We start from the raw sequence: 18849 nt of genomic DNA, 5'->3' as shown, positions 1-18849 counted from the left end.
AAAACAATATCGGCACGCTCAAATGACTCGACATGCCTTGATTGCTTAGCTTGTTGTATGAATTTTGTCTCCAGAATAGACATTTTTACCAGTCATGGTAATGCCATGGAGCGCGTTCTAACGAAAGTTGATTCATCGTTACACGCATGGTTTTTTTCACTAATTCAAATGCATGAAAATGTTTTCTTCTTGGACATGTAAAGGTTTAGTAACACGATCTAAGCTACTATACTCGTTCTTATTTAATGGAATAAGCACTGACAATAATTTTCCGGAATTTTTCGGATGTGTTCCAATGTGGTTTAAAATTAGTCTTTTCGAAAAACAAAAATAAAAGCACCTCAAAAGTTATTAAACCTTAGCATCTATACTTATTCAAACACATAGACACATCTATTGATACAAATATATATTCTTTTTTATAAAACTTAAGAAAATGCATATTAAATTCATTGCATTTCATATGACTGGGGAAAATAGGAAAGGGGAACGTTACATGACTTATTGAGGTGAAAATTGAGTAGTAATACTGCTATGTGATGAGTTTTATAAAAATGCTTGTAAAAGTTTATTTGTATGTTCTATCAAACTTTTATATATCAAAACTTCTTAAGTATTGGTTGTTCCACTATTTTTTGTGATAATTTACTATTGGTGATATATATAAGAAATGTAAAATACTTTGACAGACGGTAAGATTGAAAAAAATGTTACATAAAATTGTGACACTGTTTTACGACTGTACAAACAAAACAAAAAACACCACAGATGCAACTTCCGGAAAGAGTTGCAATTGACCAGACGCTGGGAGTCATTTTTGACCGTTAGAGATACAGGTAGCCTTTGGTATTTTTTAAAAATGATTGGCAGTTGAATAGATGTTTTTTTATTACATTATCAGGCTCCTTTTTTTTTTTTGGAAATGTGCTCATCGCCTTACTAACAAGATAATGAAACAGTCATCTTAAATATACAATATAATATGAAACACATCAAATTTAAACCTACCATACAATGACTCACCGTGCAACGAACTAAAACTTTCAAGATAGTAACACTGCGAATAAAAACCTGCACTATGGTGCACAGGGAACTTAAACTTTCAAGATAGTAAGTAACACTGCGAACTAAAATCTGCAATATGATGACACAAGTACTTAAACTGTCAAGATAGTAACACTGCGGACTAAAACCTGCACTATAGTGACACAGGGAACTTAAACTTTCTAGATGACACTGACAGCAAAATAAAATCTGCAATATGGGGAGACACAGCAAAATAAAACCTACAATACGGGGAGATACAGTAAAATAAAACATACAATATGGGGAGAGACAGCAAAATAAAACCTACAATACGGGGAGACACAGTAAAATAAAACATAGAATATAGAGAGGGACAGCAAAATAAAACATACAATATGGGGAGACACAGCGAAAAAAACCTACAGTTTGGAGAATAGCTAAGCGATCAAAACTATATGAAAATAAGTATAATGTGACAAAAAGTCAGGAAACTCAAGCTGTTCGAGTAAATATAAAAAAAGAAATGTTAATGTTTCTCATTATGGTGATATGGAATGAATCTTAAAGTTTGTTCAAAATAGTTTTGAATGTGTGTGTTTTATGAGAGAGTTCTGGAGAAGTTGAGTTAAATATTAAATTAAAAAAAATAATATTTGATGCCCCTCATTAACCATTCAAAAAATAATTTGACATACTCTAACACTATTAGAGGTATTCCCGTAACAGTGTGGACAACCGTAGTACTTTTGTTGTTAAAAATACTGAATCATTTACCTTTAACTTGTTTGTCATCGGCTATCGATAACAATGATTTTAAGGCTCACTCAGTCTTTCAGAGGCCCTCCAGTGGGGATTTAAATAAACACTTGTTACACATTTCGATACATAAAATGAAACTCTTTTCACAAAACTTTTAAGGAATGTGTTTGAAATATTCTTTATATCAGCACACACAACAGTTTCATTTTAGAGAATAATAAATGTTCAGAGCAAATATCATTAAATAATCGAAAAATACATTTACACATTTTATTTTCATTGTGAGAAAAAATACTCCCACGTTGTGATCATTTAAGAGTAACCTACCATTTATTCAATGCATAGGATTTGTTTGTGAAAAGAGTTCCGGACGATGAAAAAAAAATCATTTTTAACTGGATATTTTCACATGGATCATCGTTTGGATCATTCAGTCATACAGAGAACTCATGATTAGTTTACCTTGGATATTCCAGTACTACACAACTCAATTGCTTCTATTTATGTATATATCTATATGTTTATCTAATTATTTAAAAGATTTTTCTGTTTGTATAATGCTTTTATGTAAAGGGGAAACTGTTACGCGTGTGTGTGATCATGTTTGTCTCTTTGACCAAAGATAGTTAGTCATAGACTAAATTGCAGTACTCGTCGATATATCATTCTTGTATCTCACGAATTTTGGGTCTTTTACTTACAAAACTTATTTTCTTGTCACGCATTTTATTGTTGAAGAATGAATGTTGACCGTTTTTTAATTTTTTGTCGGTTGTGTCTCATTGACATACAACCGGATACCTTTTTCTTCATATTTAAAAACATACGAGATGACATCAATACCAATTCATGACACAAAATAACTGAGTTAAACTAAACTAACAGTAAAGAAAGAAAAGGAAAAGCGCTTCCATGGTTGTACTCAATCTCGAAGTCACAATGTGGTCTTTGAAAAAAAAAAAAAAAAAAAAATAATAATAATAATTTTTGAATGTTTTTATTGGTAAAAGTAACGTTGTGTAAATTATAACAATTATTTCAATTTCAATCCATATTAAGCTGTTGCTTTTTTCCACTTCGAGCAAATTTTGACCACATTTCAAAAATTAATTTCCTGCATGATACATATATTATATGCACATTTTCATTGCGATCTTAAAGAGGACGAAGTGGATATATAAACTGCCGTAAATTATTGTGTGTGTGTAAGTTGGGCCGTTTTTTTATTAATGAATTGATTCTAGAGAAAATAGGAAAGGAAAAAAAATACTGTGTTTCAGAAAAAAGATGAAAAAAACAACTAATTGATAAATTGAAAAAAATAGACAACCGCAATGGGTTAATCGCTTTGACGTCCGAAAAGATAATAGCCAACACATACATTGTAACTTTGTAAAGTTAGTTAAATTAATTTTTATGTTTAAAGAACGTGCGATATCATAAAAATTGTTTATCAAAACAGAACAAAAACGCTAGGAAAGAACGTTTTTAAAGTATTCAATATTAATCAAAACACAAAGGTTAATCCTGTACTAGTTTTTCGAATTATTTGATTTAGGAGTTGCGAACCTTTGGTGACCTCACAGTTTAAATGTCTATAATAAATTCGACGTGATAAGTGGGCGTTACAAACGAACGTTCGCCTAATTTAACCCAGTCAATGGGAGACTTGAGCGCGTCAAAATTTGGTCTCGTCCACACTGTTATGAAAACGATACTATTATAGGTGTTCAACATTGACAGAGCGGATAAAGAACTTTCAACAGAATTTGAAAAAAGGAGAGCGGGGAGGATTATTATTCTAAGTTTGTTACTGATAACACTGTAAATGAAAGGAATGGTTGTCAAAACTTTTTTGCGAAACTGAGAACATCATTTTCAAAATGATTGGACTATGAAACACTGTTTTGTTTCTTACATCGCATGTATGTGTAGAATCTACATGTATGAGGTAGCTGGCTTACCACCGTTTTTTTTATTGAAATCACATATATGGCAATATGCTTTCTCCCTCAGTGAAATTCATAAAAAGAATAGCAACAGGATGACAACTTACTACCATACTTTATATTCACTGTTTACGTAACGCGTTTAACATCAGCTGATGAAAAATATGGTCACATTATAAGCCAGTTATATAAAAATGTGGAGATGTGGTAGGATTGCCAATGAAACAAATATTCAACACAAACCAGATGACATGGGGGCTATCTACTATCGGTAACCGTAAGGCCCTCAACATTTACCAAATACCATACCGTATTATACACTATTATATGTCCTGGCACACTATTATATGTCATGGCACACTATTATATGTCATGGCACACTATTATATGTCCTGGCGTGACAAAATGTAAAATAATTCAAAAGAGAAACCCAACGGCCTTACTTATGCTAAAATAATAAACTATAATTAGCTTTTCTCTTTATAACTTTGTGTATTCAAAATCACCCCGAGAAATAGCTTGTGATGTTTATATAATTAAATTTATGATATAATCCGCCTAAGGATTATGCATTCGCAGCTGTTTCCACTGTGGTTTTAAATTATTAAAATTATGAAAATATAATAAATATCAATAAGGAATTGTAATGCCTTGGTATTCACAACTAGAAATTATGAACAACACAGGCAGGGAACGTTTTGACAAAACTTATTGGTCAACAGTGTTTATAACGGAGTGTATAATAATATTACCAACAGTGTTAGGAAATGTTCTTCTAATTTATTGCGTCAAAAGGTACAGTACATTTCATACGAAGAGTTACATGTTAATTGCTAACTTGGCAGTGTCCGATCTTTTGTTTGGGTTAATATTCCTTCCTTATGATATGTTATCTGTAGCTTTTAAAGAAATCCGGGAGAATAAAATTACATGCTTATTAAGAAATGCGCTAATGTTGGATTTTATCGGAGCATCTACTTTCATTTTGCTTATTATTTCGATAGAACGCTTTGTTGCGGTTACGTATCCCTTGCGGCATCTGAAACTATCAAAGAACTTGATAATTGGAGCAATCGGAATTGCATGGACTCTTTCGACGGTAATTTCGGTTTTACCATTTCTTGGTTGGAATTCTTGGAATTATTCTAAAAAATGTATAAATAAGTGGCACGATAGCTTAACTAATAGTTATAAAACTTTAATAGTTGTAATTTACGTAACGACGATTTTTATATCCCTTTGCCTCTTTATCAAAGTCGTTGTTACAACATTTGCTATTCTTAACAATCAAATGAATAAAACTGGAAACATTAGTATTTTAAGATATTCTACTCGAAGCTTGAGAACGTCAATTGAAAAAACCAAACTTTTAATATTAGTTTTAGGAGTATTTGTGCTATGCTGGGGACCTTATTGCGTTGTAGTTATTTTGAATACTTTCATACTAAGTGAAAATCAACAAACTGTATTGGCAGAGCAGTATTGTGGTTTGCTGGCATTCTGTAATTCAGCCCTCAATTGGATTATATACGGACTGAAAAATAAGAACATCAGACATGCTTTTAAAAAGACATTATGTAAATGGAAAATTCGTTCAACCGAATGTTCTATAAACCAATCATCAAGTCAATTAAGACAAGTTAGCAGCATAAGTTTGTAATATGATCAACTGTATAGTTCACATATACATGATATAAAATCAACAGAAAATCAAAATGCGGTGGCAGTATTACATTGATAAAATCTTTCGAAAAAACGCAAGTTAGACTAAATATTAAATATCTTATGACATTTACTTTGTTGACGATTATATGTTGAAAGCAGTATACAATATATGAAATATCCAAATCCAAAGGTAAAATCTTTTGGCGGTGTTATTTTAAATGAAAAGAAATAACTTGTTTCACCATTAATTGTGTGAAATAAACGAATAATGCCTACTGGACTGGTATGCTCATCATATAAGAACGCATGTTCTTCGACCGTTGAAGTAAGAATTTGATGGCAAACAACTGTGTATCACCTCTCAGTGAACATTTAGTGTTTCATCAATGGTCATGTATAAATGGATATTCCAGTATAGTAAAATATTGCAGCAGTAACATTGGTGCATCGATGTGATTATTACTAGTATATTGGTCATCCTATATTTTTAGCTCAAAATTTTTGATCCTGCCTTTTTCAATTTTTTTTTTTTTTTTTTTTTTTTTTGCACCTCTCCCCACATAAAAATCAAATGATCACTCCCTTACGACATCATACATAGTATGGTTGCTCTGCAATGGATGCTAAAACATGTCAGTCCTTCGTACAATTTGATACACCACAAGCACACACTGTAAAGAATATGTTACTGATTCCATAAAAAATGAAATACACACACATACTTGTAAGATTGGAAAAAGGGGATTACAAAACTAATGTATATTCAAATGCTATATATTAACACAAAAATTGTCATGGTGCGTAAGCTGTGAAATATTGTCATTTGATTTATCACCAATTATTTGCCGTTAGGCTTTTAATAGAATTAATGGACTTCACTTGCCCGTGACAATAAATATGGTCAATATTAAATAATTATAATTATTCCGGCACGTTATCATCAGTATGTTGATGGAGTGCTGAATTATAAAGAAGATATACAACATAAAAGAGAAAATCAAATAATTGGTCGCTTTGATTGTGGAGGATTTTTTTCTCTCAAAAGAGCTTGTCAGATATTTGTTGTATTAAGGACCAGTAATGGCCGAGATTGTAAGTGTCATTGAGCGTTTTGTGTACTTGGTGTGCATTACAGAAGGGATTATAATTTTGCCAACAGTTCTTGGTAATTGTGTCCTTATTTATAGTATTCTGAAATACAAAATTTTTCATACAAGAAGTTATATTTTAATTGCCAATTTAGCCGTATCTGATCTATTACTTGGATTCATATTCATACCATATGATATAACATTTTGGAACTATAAACCAATGCACACCAACAAATTAACATGCTTATTTAGAGCTTTGTTGATGCAGGAATTTGTTGGAGCGTCAATCTTCAACTTATTTATTCTCTCGTTAGAACGATATGCAGCTATTGTATATCCCTTATGGCACATGCAGCTATCCAACAAATGGCTGATAGGATCTATAACTGCTTCATGGTGTTTATCTACAGTTTTGGCATCATTACCTATAGTTTGGTGGAATACTTCTACACAGTGTTCCCTGAGACGGGCAGATATTTTACCAACTATACTTAACAAAATATGCATCATTATTTACTTGGTATCCGTTACTATGTCAGCTATTTTATTTATAAAAGTAGTTATCACGACTTTTAGAATTCTAGATGAAAGAAAACGAGGCGAAAATAATAAAGATATCCTACATTTCTCCACAAAGAGACTTACGAGATCAGCTGAAAAGACTAAAATCCTAATCTTGATCTTAGGTCTTTTTGTACTGTGTTGGACTCCATATGGAATAATTATCATTTTAGAGGATCTCATTCCCAATATAAACTACGATCTAATAGAGGCAAAAATGTATTGTGGACTACTGGCTCTTCTTAGTTCTGCATTTAACTGGATTATTTATGGACTAAAAAATAGAAATATACGAGGAGCATTCAAACTGATATTATGTCGTCATGGTTCTAGATTTAAAACCACAGAGATACGTAATCGATGACAATATTATATTTAGGACAAAGATTTCCTAAGTAAATGTTGTCAACATGTCAAACATGAATATAAATAAAAGAAGATGTGGTCTCTACGACAATGAGACAGCAACTCAACAATAAAAATAACCAATAGACATCTGGAGACGAATATATAGTCTTCAACAATAAACAGTTGGGTACTATACAATATGTCAAGGTCTAACTCGCTTTAGTAAAACAAAAATTGTTTGATTTATCAGTATTTGTCTTTAATTTTGTATGAAATGCACATGTATATGTACGTTTTATTTTCGAGTTTTATTGGACAATGTTAATTGTATTATATTTAACTTTAAACACTGACGTATACACTTACTCACTCGTTTGATTGGTGATTGATTGATTGATTGATTGATTGATTGATTGATTGCCGGTTGTTGCTTGCCTAACGTCAAGTGGAAAATAGTCTATGCATATCCAGGTCGATCTAGACGGTGTCTTCCTCGAAAGCTAACATTTTACAGAATATCTTTTCCTTGCATGAATAAAAAGTAAATTGAATATATGTGGTTTTAGTGAAAGGGTGTTTTTTTTAGAGAAAAAAACATTAATAGGACAATGGTAATTAACAGGTAAAAATTATTGTCACCTAAAACATGTCCCTTTTCAAAAAAAAAAATATATTGCAATGAATGGAATAATAAGGGAAATGTTATTAAAACTTAGAATTTAAAAAGATAAAATTAAAAGAATGCTCATGTATGTACAAACCCGGTGATATGTCTAACTCGGTAGGTCACATTCGGGGGAAGGGGACGAGATTGATTGTAGTTACGGCAATTGAAATATATCCGTCGTCATCTGTGAAACAGATATTTCATAACGGTCAACCAACTCGTGATGGCGTCCGTAAAATTTACGAAAGGATGATTCCACCTTATCCAATTGGAACTCTTGGTTTAATAGCTTCCTTGTGAGCAGCAACCCTCTATCAAGGAAATAATGATAGGAAACACAAGTTCTGGAATATCGTATCAAGTGGGAGATCTATACTCCGTATGTAGGCACTGCTGGAATGTTGCTACATAGAAATGGAAAGTTCACAATTGGGAATCTGAAATCATCTCGTTTGTCGTAAAGTTTTGTTTTCAACCGACCCTCATTGTCAACTTTTAGATGGAAGTCAATATATGATACAGACTGAACTGTATCTGTTGTATCCTTTAACTCAAGTTCGATGGGATAGATGCATTCAACGTAATCACCAGATTGTGAATTATTTTGTGAGAGATCACCATCTATATAGCGAAATATGAAATTAAAGGATACTGTTAACTTCTTTTCTTTCTTCCTAAGAAGTTCCTGTATGAAGTCAGCCTCATGTGATTAAGGAAAAAGTCGGCAAGAAGAGGGCACAGCTAGTTGCCATGGGAATGCCGATTGTTTGTTGAAAAACACGTCCTCCAAACGTAACAAATATGTTGTCAATCAAGAAATCAAGCATCTTGGTAATGTCAGTTTCAGAGAATTTTTTGTTTGAATCAGAGTGACTTTTTACAAAGTACGATTTATCCCTCCATATTATCTTGAATTTTAATTAGAAGACTAGGCGGGCTCATGACATTTTATTTAGCGAAAAATTTTGAACTACTAGGGGACATTTCAGCGCAGACATTATAGCCCATTTTAGAGCCGGATTAATCCGTTCACCTTTAATTTCGATAGCCCATTTTAGCGAAAACTAAACTGGTTGTATAATACGCATCAAAATATAACAATGGACTGTAATTCATGCTATATGAATTACGAGTCTATGTTTCCACTTACGCTTTGGGGAGAAGTTGCATGTAATTCAAAGCGAACAAATGATGGTGCAAAGTCGTTCCATACATTATTAGGGGCCAGCTGAGGCTCGCCTCCGGGTGCGGGATTTTCTCGCTGCGTTGAAGACCCATTGTGGCCTTTGGCTATGTTCTGCACTTTGGTCGGGTTGTTGTCTCTTTGACATATTCCCCATTTCCATTCTCAATTTTATTATAATTACCGGTATTGTAATGAGAAATTTTATAGTTGTCACCAAGCTATATCTTTACATTGTGCTGTCTTCATACTATTAAAATTTATTATTCTGTTGTGAATAAATTTCTGTCGCTAAAACGGGCATTGATAATTTCACTTTTCGCTAAAATGAGTTTAAAATATTGCACTAAAACGGGTTATACTTTGACGCTAAAATGCGCGATTTTTTTCTCTAAAATGTCCTATTAATGCGCTAAAATGTCCTCCACCGAACTAAGCGTACATGCATAAGTTATAATACTCTTTGTTTTGGCTACGGGTAATTTAAATTGGACACAATTACTTGCCTGTATTTTGTCGGCAGATAAAAAATAATGAAAGCAACACTTAATAAATCCATGCGTCCGACGAGCTTTTCTGGGTTTACATTCATCAGGAACGCTCAAAGACAAAAGATGTTGAAATATTAGTTTCTTTATATAATTTATAAATTTATAAACGGACAATTAAACAAATGTTTTTTATACATTGTTAATCATGTCAGTACCGATGTGCTGACTACACAAAACTGATGATACCCTCGAGGACTAATAGTCCACTAGCAGCGGTTGTAAAAAGTGAAAACAACACGTTATAAATTACATGCGTCCTAGCGCCTTTAATGATTTACCTTCATTAGGAACGCACAAAGCTGATAATTTGAAATTCAAGGATTATGAGGACCGAAACTGTTGAAGAGCTATATGACCAAAAAGGACATACAAATAATAGCCAATCCATATAAGGTCAACTTTGCCTGAGGGAGTTCAAACCTTAGTTAAATCAAAGGATGAAGGCATTGAAGTAATAAACCGATCTATACAAAGTATGGTTCATATTCCTATAGCATTACCACGTTATAGTCCTGAATATGTATTTAATTTGCCACTGGACGTTAAAAATCCATCATCATCAACTTTTTCAATTTCATTTTTATAACTATAAAATTAATTTCTATGGTTGTTGTTCGGCAACTCTTATCTCGAACTTACTGAACTAAGTTCATGCACTTCTTGTTTATTCATATATCTGAATACTAAGTAATCTGAGATGCATAGTATTATGAGAGAGCAATCCAACGACACAAACAACCAAAGATATATAGAGATCAATATGAGGACTTCAACAATAGACATGTGTCTATACACAATATATCAAGCTCTCACCTCAGATTCTAAAATGATATATTGAAGTGTGGTTTTTGGTTTAATGACACAAGAAAGTAAAATGTATAAATTCTCGCAATCAACAACTATAAATGACATATTTTAAATGTACAATTTTCATTGGATTCAATATTTAAAAACGTAAGAATGGTACGCTGTTTTTCCTTCTTTAATATGAATTTTTCAACAAAATAAATATAAAAACTCTTTCTACAAATTATAACTTATATGGTGAAATTATATAATCAGCCAGTTAAAGCGACAAGCTAGGGCGGTGCCTGCTTCTCGTGCTCATTATTATGTTTTTGCATAGGTGTACGCATTAATACATAAAATAGGAAACGACGAATAACAATAATGGTAGTAATTATTTCTTCACATCATGGTTGAAAAAATTCATACAATGCTACTTAAATATTTCTCGGTATTTTATGTTTACAATTTAAAAAAAGCATAAAAACTTACACACACACATGTGATTTCCGACCCAACAAATGCTTTTATTTTAGATAGCTAAGGAGGATAGATACTGATACTAATGTGCTAATGATTTCTCTGAATTGTATTCTTGAACCTGAGTGAAGTTAACATAATTGTACATTAAGTTTGAAAAATAGAGATTGCCGAATTTATTTTCGAAAAAAAATGGTCTGTAGGAACTTGTTGTTTAGTGGTTGTCGCTTGTTGATGTGGTTCATAAGTGTTTCTCGATTCTCGTTTTTTATATAGATTAGACCGTTGGTTTTCCTGTTTGAATGGCTTTACACTAGTCATTTTGGGGGCCATTTATAGCTTGCTGTTCGGTGTGAGCCAAGGCTCCGTGTTGAAGGCCGTACTTTGACCTATAATGGTTTACTTTTTCAAATAGTGACTTGGATGGAGAGTTGTCTCATTGGCACTCATACCGCATCTTATATCTATTTACTTTGTAATAATGTCTATCTTACCTCCTATACTTTTCTAGGAATATGATTGGTTAAAAGAAACATCGTGGAGACCGTGTATATTTCATATGGAGTTAGTAGTGGTGTTACGTCCCTTTGTAAAAACAACACGGTGTTGAGGAAAAATCTGAAAGGTTTCAACAGACGAAGAAATTGATGATGAACGATTGAAAAAAAAATGCAGAAAAAACACATTTAACGCTAACAAGTTGTTATTGTTGGCATTTGTTTTTGTATAGACCAATGGAAGTAGGTTCTTAATATTGAAGACTTGATCACTTTGATAGGCCACTAGTCTAAATGCCACATGTTAAGATAGTTGGTAAGATAAATTCATTACACAGTGTGCTAGTGACCTAATACGATATATATGAGGTCAGTAAATACCTTAGCTAGCTCTCACCCCATATGGAATTTACTGACCCCATATATATCGTATTAGGTCACTAGCACACTGTGTAACTAATAATATACAGCCAACTATTATGTACAGAAATGTGTAACTGTTTGGAAGGCAATATTCCGATCAATCAGCCAATAATCGTTGTATGCTTCAGAATAAGATGCTTGAAGCATGTATACTACAGAAAAAAAAACAATAAATATTTAGATTTACCGACTAGTAAACTAGCATATATATAAATGCTATGTCAGTTATTCAGTTTAACATTGTCTTACATAGATATAGGAAGATGTGGTATGAATGCCAATGAGACAACTCTCCATCCAAGTAACAATTTATAAAAGTAAACCATTATAGGTCAAGGTACGGCCTTCAACACCGAGCATTTGCTCACACCGAACAGCAAGTTATAAAGGGCCCCAAAATTACTAGTGTAAAACCATTCAAACGAGAAAACCAACGGTCTAATTTATATAAAAACGAGAAACGAGAAACACGTATGAACTACTGTACATCAGATTCCTGACTAAGGACAGGAGCAAACATTTGCAGCGGGATTAAACGTTTTAATGGTACCAAACCTTCTCCTTTTTCTGAAACAATAGTATAACATCACAACATAGAAAGACACACTATAAAATATCAATTGGAAGGCTTAACTCAATCAAAAAACGTAAATTAACACACAACCTGGATCTAATGTGGCAGCAAAAAAACTAACTTTGATTTTGCTGTTTGTTTGAAAGCTTATATGTTAGAAGATTCTTGAATTGAAAATGCATTGGTGGACGTACTAGATTCACAACTTCTGTTCGCAGACAATGTTCCAGGACGACGATGGAAAAACGTTCGTCTGAACGCATTTCTCATTGTTTTATTCTTTATTCCGTAAATAATCCAATTAAGACCACAGTTCGATTGGCCGAGAAGTAATAAATATTTTTCAACTCTTTCTAAGTAATCATTAGGAGTTATGAAATACGTTTGTAAAATCACCAAGAAACAATACGGGCTCCAACATAATGCAAACACTCCAAGAACCACGATCATAATCTTGGTCTTCACAATATTTTTGGTAAACTTAGATGTTGACCTCAAATAATTAACATCATTAGATTTGATACAATCCTTTGAATGTAACAGCTTGAACACCTTTTTTGCAACTAGTATATACAATGCAATCGCAATTATTATTAGGAGTACGTAAAAAGTAAGAATCAAGGTTGTATAACCTTCAGGTGAAACAAACTTTGAAATGCAAGGTTTGTCCAATGACCATGTGTTCCAACCGAAAAACGGCAAAATTCCTAAAATAATTGATATCGTCCAACCAATGGCACAGTATCGCTTAAGTCTTCCGGTTGTAAACGAAGTATGGTATTTCAGAGGGTGTAAAACTGAAATATATCTATCCATTGATATCAGAAAGAGATTCATAACGGACGCACCGATTAAGGTTGTATAAAGCGAATGCTTAAAAATGCACAAATACTTTTGACGATCTAAACTTGGAATTAAGATGACTGTCATTTCATATGGAAACAAAATTGATCCGATCATTAAATCCGCTAAAGCCAAATTTGCTATTAAGCCATAAATCTTTCTTTTTAGATTAGGATATGTCAAAACACAGTAAAGAATTAAACTATTTCCAAATATGGTCGGAAGCATTAGAAGTGCGTCAAGTATGAATACAGCATGTTTGTAATTACTGTCAGAGAAATCCTCATTTGCAGTGGTGTTGTTCATTGCTGCTAATAAAATAAGTATGTCACCAAAACCAGGACAATGTCAATGAAAATGACCTATACAACATATGCATAAGGTTCCACGGGCATCATATATAATGTACATATATTCCACCTGTTGTTCATATATGTAAAAGATTTGTAATAGCCCTCCGATGGTGAATCTGTAATCAAAAAAACAATATCAAAATTAATTTATATGGTAAAACGAGAAAACACCAACTACGTAAATCAATCTATATGCAGAACATTGCACCAGAGCGTTTCGATTGCATGATTTGGAATACACATGTTCTTAATAAAGTTTGCTTTATAAATAGACTGTTATATAAATCTTTGAAAATAATGTATTTCATATCATCTTGTAAATGTGGTATAATTATCTTACTTAGTATCTTTTATACAAAGTATAACACATTTAGGGGACATTTTGCTATTTGATTTTTGTCAGAAAGAAATGTAATAGTAAAAACTCCTCAAAGATATTAAGACTTATAAAAAAAATTCTAATAAATGAATTGCGCCGCCAAATCTATTTAGGGTCATCTATGCCATGGGATAGAAAAACTTTAAGCGTTTCGAATGATTTGAATGTTTTAGTAACAGTCTGTATAGGAAATGACAGCATCAATCATATTTGAGGGTATGGATGAGGGGTCCTTCATTTCTGTATTCTTTTATTTTTTTCGCTCATTATGCTTTATCTTTAAAAATAAAGGTTATTCTGTAATTACTTGATGACTGTATTCTGGACATTTTTCTTTTCTGTAATCAGTATATTTTTACCTAATTCTTTAATTTTTGCAGTTATTCTTTATATTTCAGCACCCCATTTTTCTCTATTCTTTATTTTTTTTACCCATTATTTTCTATTCTGTATATCCCATCCACACTCTCATATTTCATGCCTATTTGGCTGGTGATTACCTCGGTACCGAAAACTACCCGAGCAGTTGCATCGACACAGTGGATGTAAAAACTGGTACCGAAAACTACCCTAGCAGCGGCATCGACCAAGTGGATGTAAACACTGGTACCGAAAACTACCCTATCAGCATCAACCCAGTGGATGTAATAACTGGTACCGAAAACTACCCTAGCTGTGGCATCGACCCCGTGGATGTAAAAACTGGTACCGAAAATTACCCTATCAGTGGCATTGACCCAGTGGATGTAAAAACTCATCAAAGATATCAGGCTTATAACTAAGTACGTCAGACGCGCTATTCGTCTACATAAGGGTACAATTAACAGTTTCAGAATTTAAAAGTACGTCAGACGCGCTATTCTTCTACATAAGGATACAATTTAACAGTTTCAGAATTTAGTACGTCAGACGCGCTATTCTTCCACATAAGGTCACAATTAACAGTTTTTAATTAAGTACGTCAGACGCGCTATTCGTCTACATTAGGGTACAATTAACAATTTTTAATTAAGTACGTCAGACGCGCTATTCGTTTATATAAGGATACATTTAACAGTTTCAGAATTAAGTACGTCAGACGCGCTTTTTATCTACATAAGGGTCAATTAACAGTTTCAGAATTAAGTACATCAGACGCGCTATTCGTCTACATAAGGATACAATTTACAGTTTCAGAATTAAGATGTAACAGTAGTTCAACGATGTTCAAATCTCATAAATCCATAAGAATTGAAATTAATACTTTCTGCATTTGCCTTCATCAGGAACGCTTATAACCCAAAAAATTGAAAGCCAATTGTGTACAACTATATATATAAACAAACAGCTGTACCATTAGCGCATGATACGGCCGTTAAATGACACGACGTAGTCGATCTTTTTATATTGTGCATGGGAATAGCCGTGAAGATTAAAAAAAATCAAAAGTTTTTATATAATTGAAAAATTGTAAAGGTTGTGATTGATTTGATTTTTTGTGTTTTAACGCCACTTTTAAGCACCGCTTTTGGGCTATTTCGTGGCGGCCAGTTTTTATTGGTGGAGGAAGCCGGAGTGCCCGGAGAAAACCACCGACCTTCGATAGGAAAACTGACAATCCTAGTCAATTAAGATTGGAGTCGAGTGCACCCGCAGTGTTGACTGGCTTGTGATTACAGTAGTAACTACTTAGACCACTCGGCCACCGAGGCCCCAGGTTGTAATTGAAGATTTTGAAGTAAATCTTTAGAATTTCTTTTTGTCCATATCTAACTATATTTCGGAAGGCCATCTCTTACTGAAGTAAGAATCAAAAAATTGTTTAGTCGATCTAGAAGACCCGGATATATATCGTTTTTCATCAGGATATTTGTTAAAGTTAGGTATCCAGTAGATTTTCATTATCCTTTTTTATGTTAATACCAAAAGGACAGATCGAAGATCGGATTTGTGATTTCTAAAATCTCCTCTTCCATGGTTGGTGTAGGAGTATATGTTGTTTTTTATATATTTGTTGTGAATTCAAAGTTCTTTAAAATGTTCGTATTTGCAAGAAATACTTGATAACTTCCGATAAAACAATAAAGCAATGCCCAAAACTAATTTCCTTTATTTGAATATAAAACTGATTTTTAAATATAGTTAGGGGTCGAGACATTTGCATTTTTATCTTTCATTTGAATTCATTATTGTTAGAGTTAATGGAGTTCACCTGTTTGATGAAATCGCTTGTTTCAGCTTTAGGCGGAGTCATATTAAATAACCTTAAAAATGTTAAGGCTGATTCATTTGGACGTATTGCATTTGCGTCATTTTGCACATTGTTTTTATTATCTCGCCATTAGATAGTATTACCTCAATTTTACTTGATGCACATCTGTGACAAGTGTGTACGGACTATGTAGTTAATATATGTATATTTCCCGTTTGGCGTAATCCACCTTATAACATTTGAAAACCGTAAAAGAAAAAGAAAAACAATGTCCCTTGGTCATTTCTTTTTAATTAACCTTAAATGTCGTATATTGAAAGGGATGTTTCTTGTGTAGCTTGATCAAGAAATGACACGCGTTGTCTTGCCAAGCAAAACATCACTCTTCCTTCAGAGTATCGGAAACAGGAAGTAGCTGTCTAACAGATCCGAAAAGCGCGACCACGGTACAGTAAACTCATCATAAATACCAGGGTTAAATAATTTGTACACCAGATGCGCGTTTCGTCTATTAAAGACTCAGCAGTGGCGCTCGAATTAAAAAAGTACAAAACAGGCCAAATAATGTACGAAGTTGAAGAGCATTTAGGACCCAAAATTCCGAAAGGTTTTACAACTTATGATTGTCAAGCTCCTGACCAGAAATGGAGTCATTCAGTTTAGTAGTATTGAAGAAATATGTGACGAAATATTAATATCATTCAACATATTGAAAAAAATAAAAACTATTGTGTCTGAAAGTTCCGAAAAGTATTCACACATTACACCTTTTCACAATCAAACTGCTGACCAAACATGGCATCAATCTTTTTAGTAGTACCTGAGAAACGTGTTACGAAAATATTGAAAAACATATTGAAAAATGCGCATCTAGTGCAGAAACATTGGTACCGTTAATGTTATTGAAAAATTGCTCACACATTTCAACTAACCTCTGCTTGGTTCGGTAATTTCTGCCGGATAATAGTTTGACGAAAAAGATGACAAACGGACGAGAAGGACGGACAAAGTGAATTTAAATGGTCCTAACTCCTAGAGTTGAGGTACAATTATTTACAAAAAGTAATTTTCATAAATGGTCTGTTTTAATCACATATTCCTGATTGTATCTTTAAATATAGTGGTAAAGGAAAGAGGCAGAAAGTACCAAGGGGACATTCAAAAGAAATAAGTCGATGAAAAACTGACAACGCCATGGCAAAAAATGAAATACGACGAAAAGACGAAGTCCAAAAACACTACATAGAAAACTTAAAACTGATCATGAGCAATAGGAATCTATTTAAAAGTTTGGCAGCAAAAACAGAAAGTTTTTCAAATCATCAAAAGCAAGACCCTTAAAAAGAACAGACGAAACTATCGCGTATCTTTCAATGATTTATACCTTTACAACCAGTTTATCATTCAAATCCTGCCCGTTTCGATGGGAACCTTTCTGTTGACATAATTGAAAAACAAAGGATATGGGGTATCGATCCATGACACAAAATCAGTACATACACAGCAAAAACACATAAAAGCAAAGGAACAGCGCTTTTATTGCTGTTTTTCATCTCACAGTCACAGTCAATTAGCAATCCCGTATCTAAAACAAGGAGACGTGGTATGATTTCACATAAGATAACTATCCATCGTAGTCCGATAGACCTAGATTTAAGCAACTGTAGGCCTCTCTTCGGCCTTCAATAATGAGCAAAACCCATACCGTATAGTCAGCTAAAAGACGATATGACGAAGTGTGAAACAATGCAAACGAAAAAATCAACAGCCTGATTTATGAGGAAAAAAAAACAATAAAAGGAGAACATTTATGACAGACAGCAACCAACGACAGCCGATTATCTATATACTCATAACTTGGGAAAGACACATAAAATATGTTGCGGGATGCTGATTTTAGTGCCTATTATACGAGGTTATTTTTAACAACATTCACCGGATATGCTCAAATCTAAATTTTTAGAAGCAAAACTATAAAACGTTTTATAGTCTCTAAACAAAAGACAAGCAAGTGAACAGTAAGGGAGCTGCAAGCTTTTAGAAAATTAACATTATTCATTAACTGAAAAGTTTCAACTAAAGTATGCAGTACAAGTATAAGTATAAGGTTGCCTATAATTACTAACAGACTTGGTATTTAGAGACACTTCAGTGTGTAGGACATTTATTAACTGATAAAATTAAAACTGATATAGTATTTGAATTCCTGCAATAGCGTACACTTAAAAGTTGTCTTCTAATTGACTACTTCGTTTTCTGAATTTCTAATCTCGATTTTTATACTGCGCGAATTCGAAATCTTGAATATCAAAAATTACATTTTAAGATTTGAATTCAAAACTAGAATTTCAATTTTCTGTAATTGACTTTTGAATAGCGAATAATCCAGTGACCATGATATCATAAACCAGTATACCAATGCTCTCATAAAGTGATAAGTTACAGCTGACGTAGTAATATTTGCATTTTGAAATCGCACCTTTTCGTTGAACAAGATGGTAAAAGTTGAATTGATCAAATTGG

At 33.0% G+C, this 18849-nt stretch overlaps 1 protein-coding gene across 1 annotated transcript; it reads right to left on the bottom strand.

The window, feature by feature from the left end:
* Positions 1-11156: 11156 nt before the first annotated feature.
* LOC127709588 (histamine H2 receptor-like) lies at positions 11157-13490 on the bottom strand. The gene is made up of 3 exons (XM_052215190.1): positions 13330-13490; positions 12943-13053; positions 11157-11187 (listed from the first exon to the last, which is right to left on the bottom strand). The coding sequence occupies exons 1-3, from the start codon at positions 13488-13490 to the stop codon at positions 11157-11159; spliced, it is 303 nt and encodes a 100-aa protein (XP_052071150.1).
* Positions 13491-18849: the final 5359 nt, after the last annotated feature.

The sequence above is a fragment of the Mytilus californianus genome, unplaced genomic scaffold, assembly GCF_021869535.1.
Source record: "Mytilus californianus isolate M0D057914Y unplaced genomic scaffold, xbMytCali1.0.p SCAF_7, whole genome shotgun sequence".
In the NCBI taxonomy this organism is placed as follows: Eukaryota; Metazoa; Mollusca; class Bivalvia; order Mytilida; family Mytilidae; genus Mytilus; species Mytilus californianus.
The sequence above is the reverse complement of the archived record's forward strand: the minus strand, read 5'-3'. Positions and strand labels throughout refer to the sequence as shown.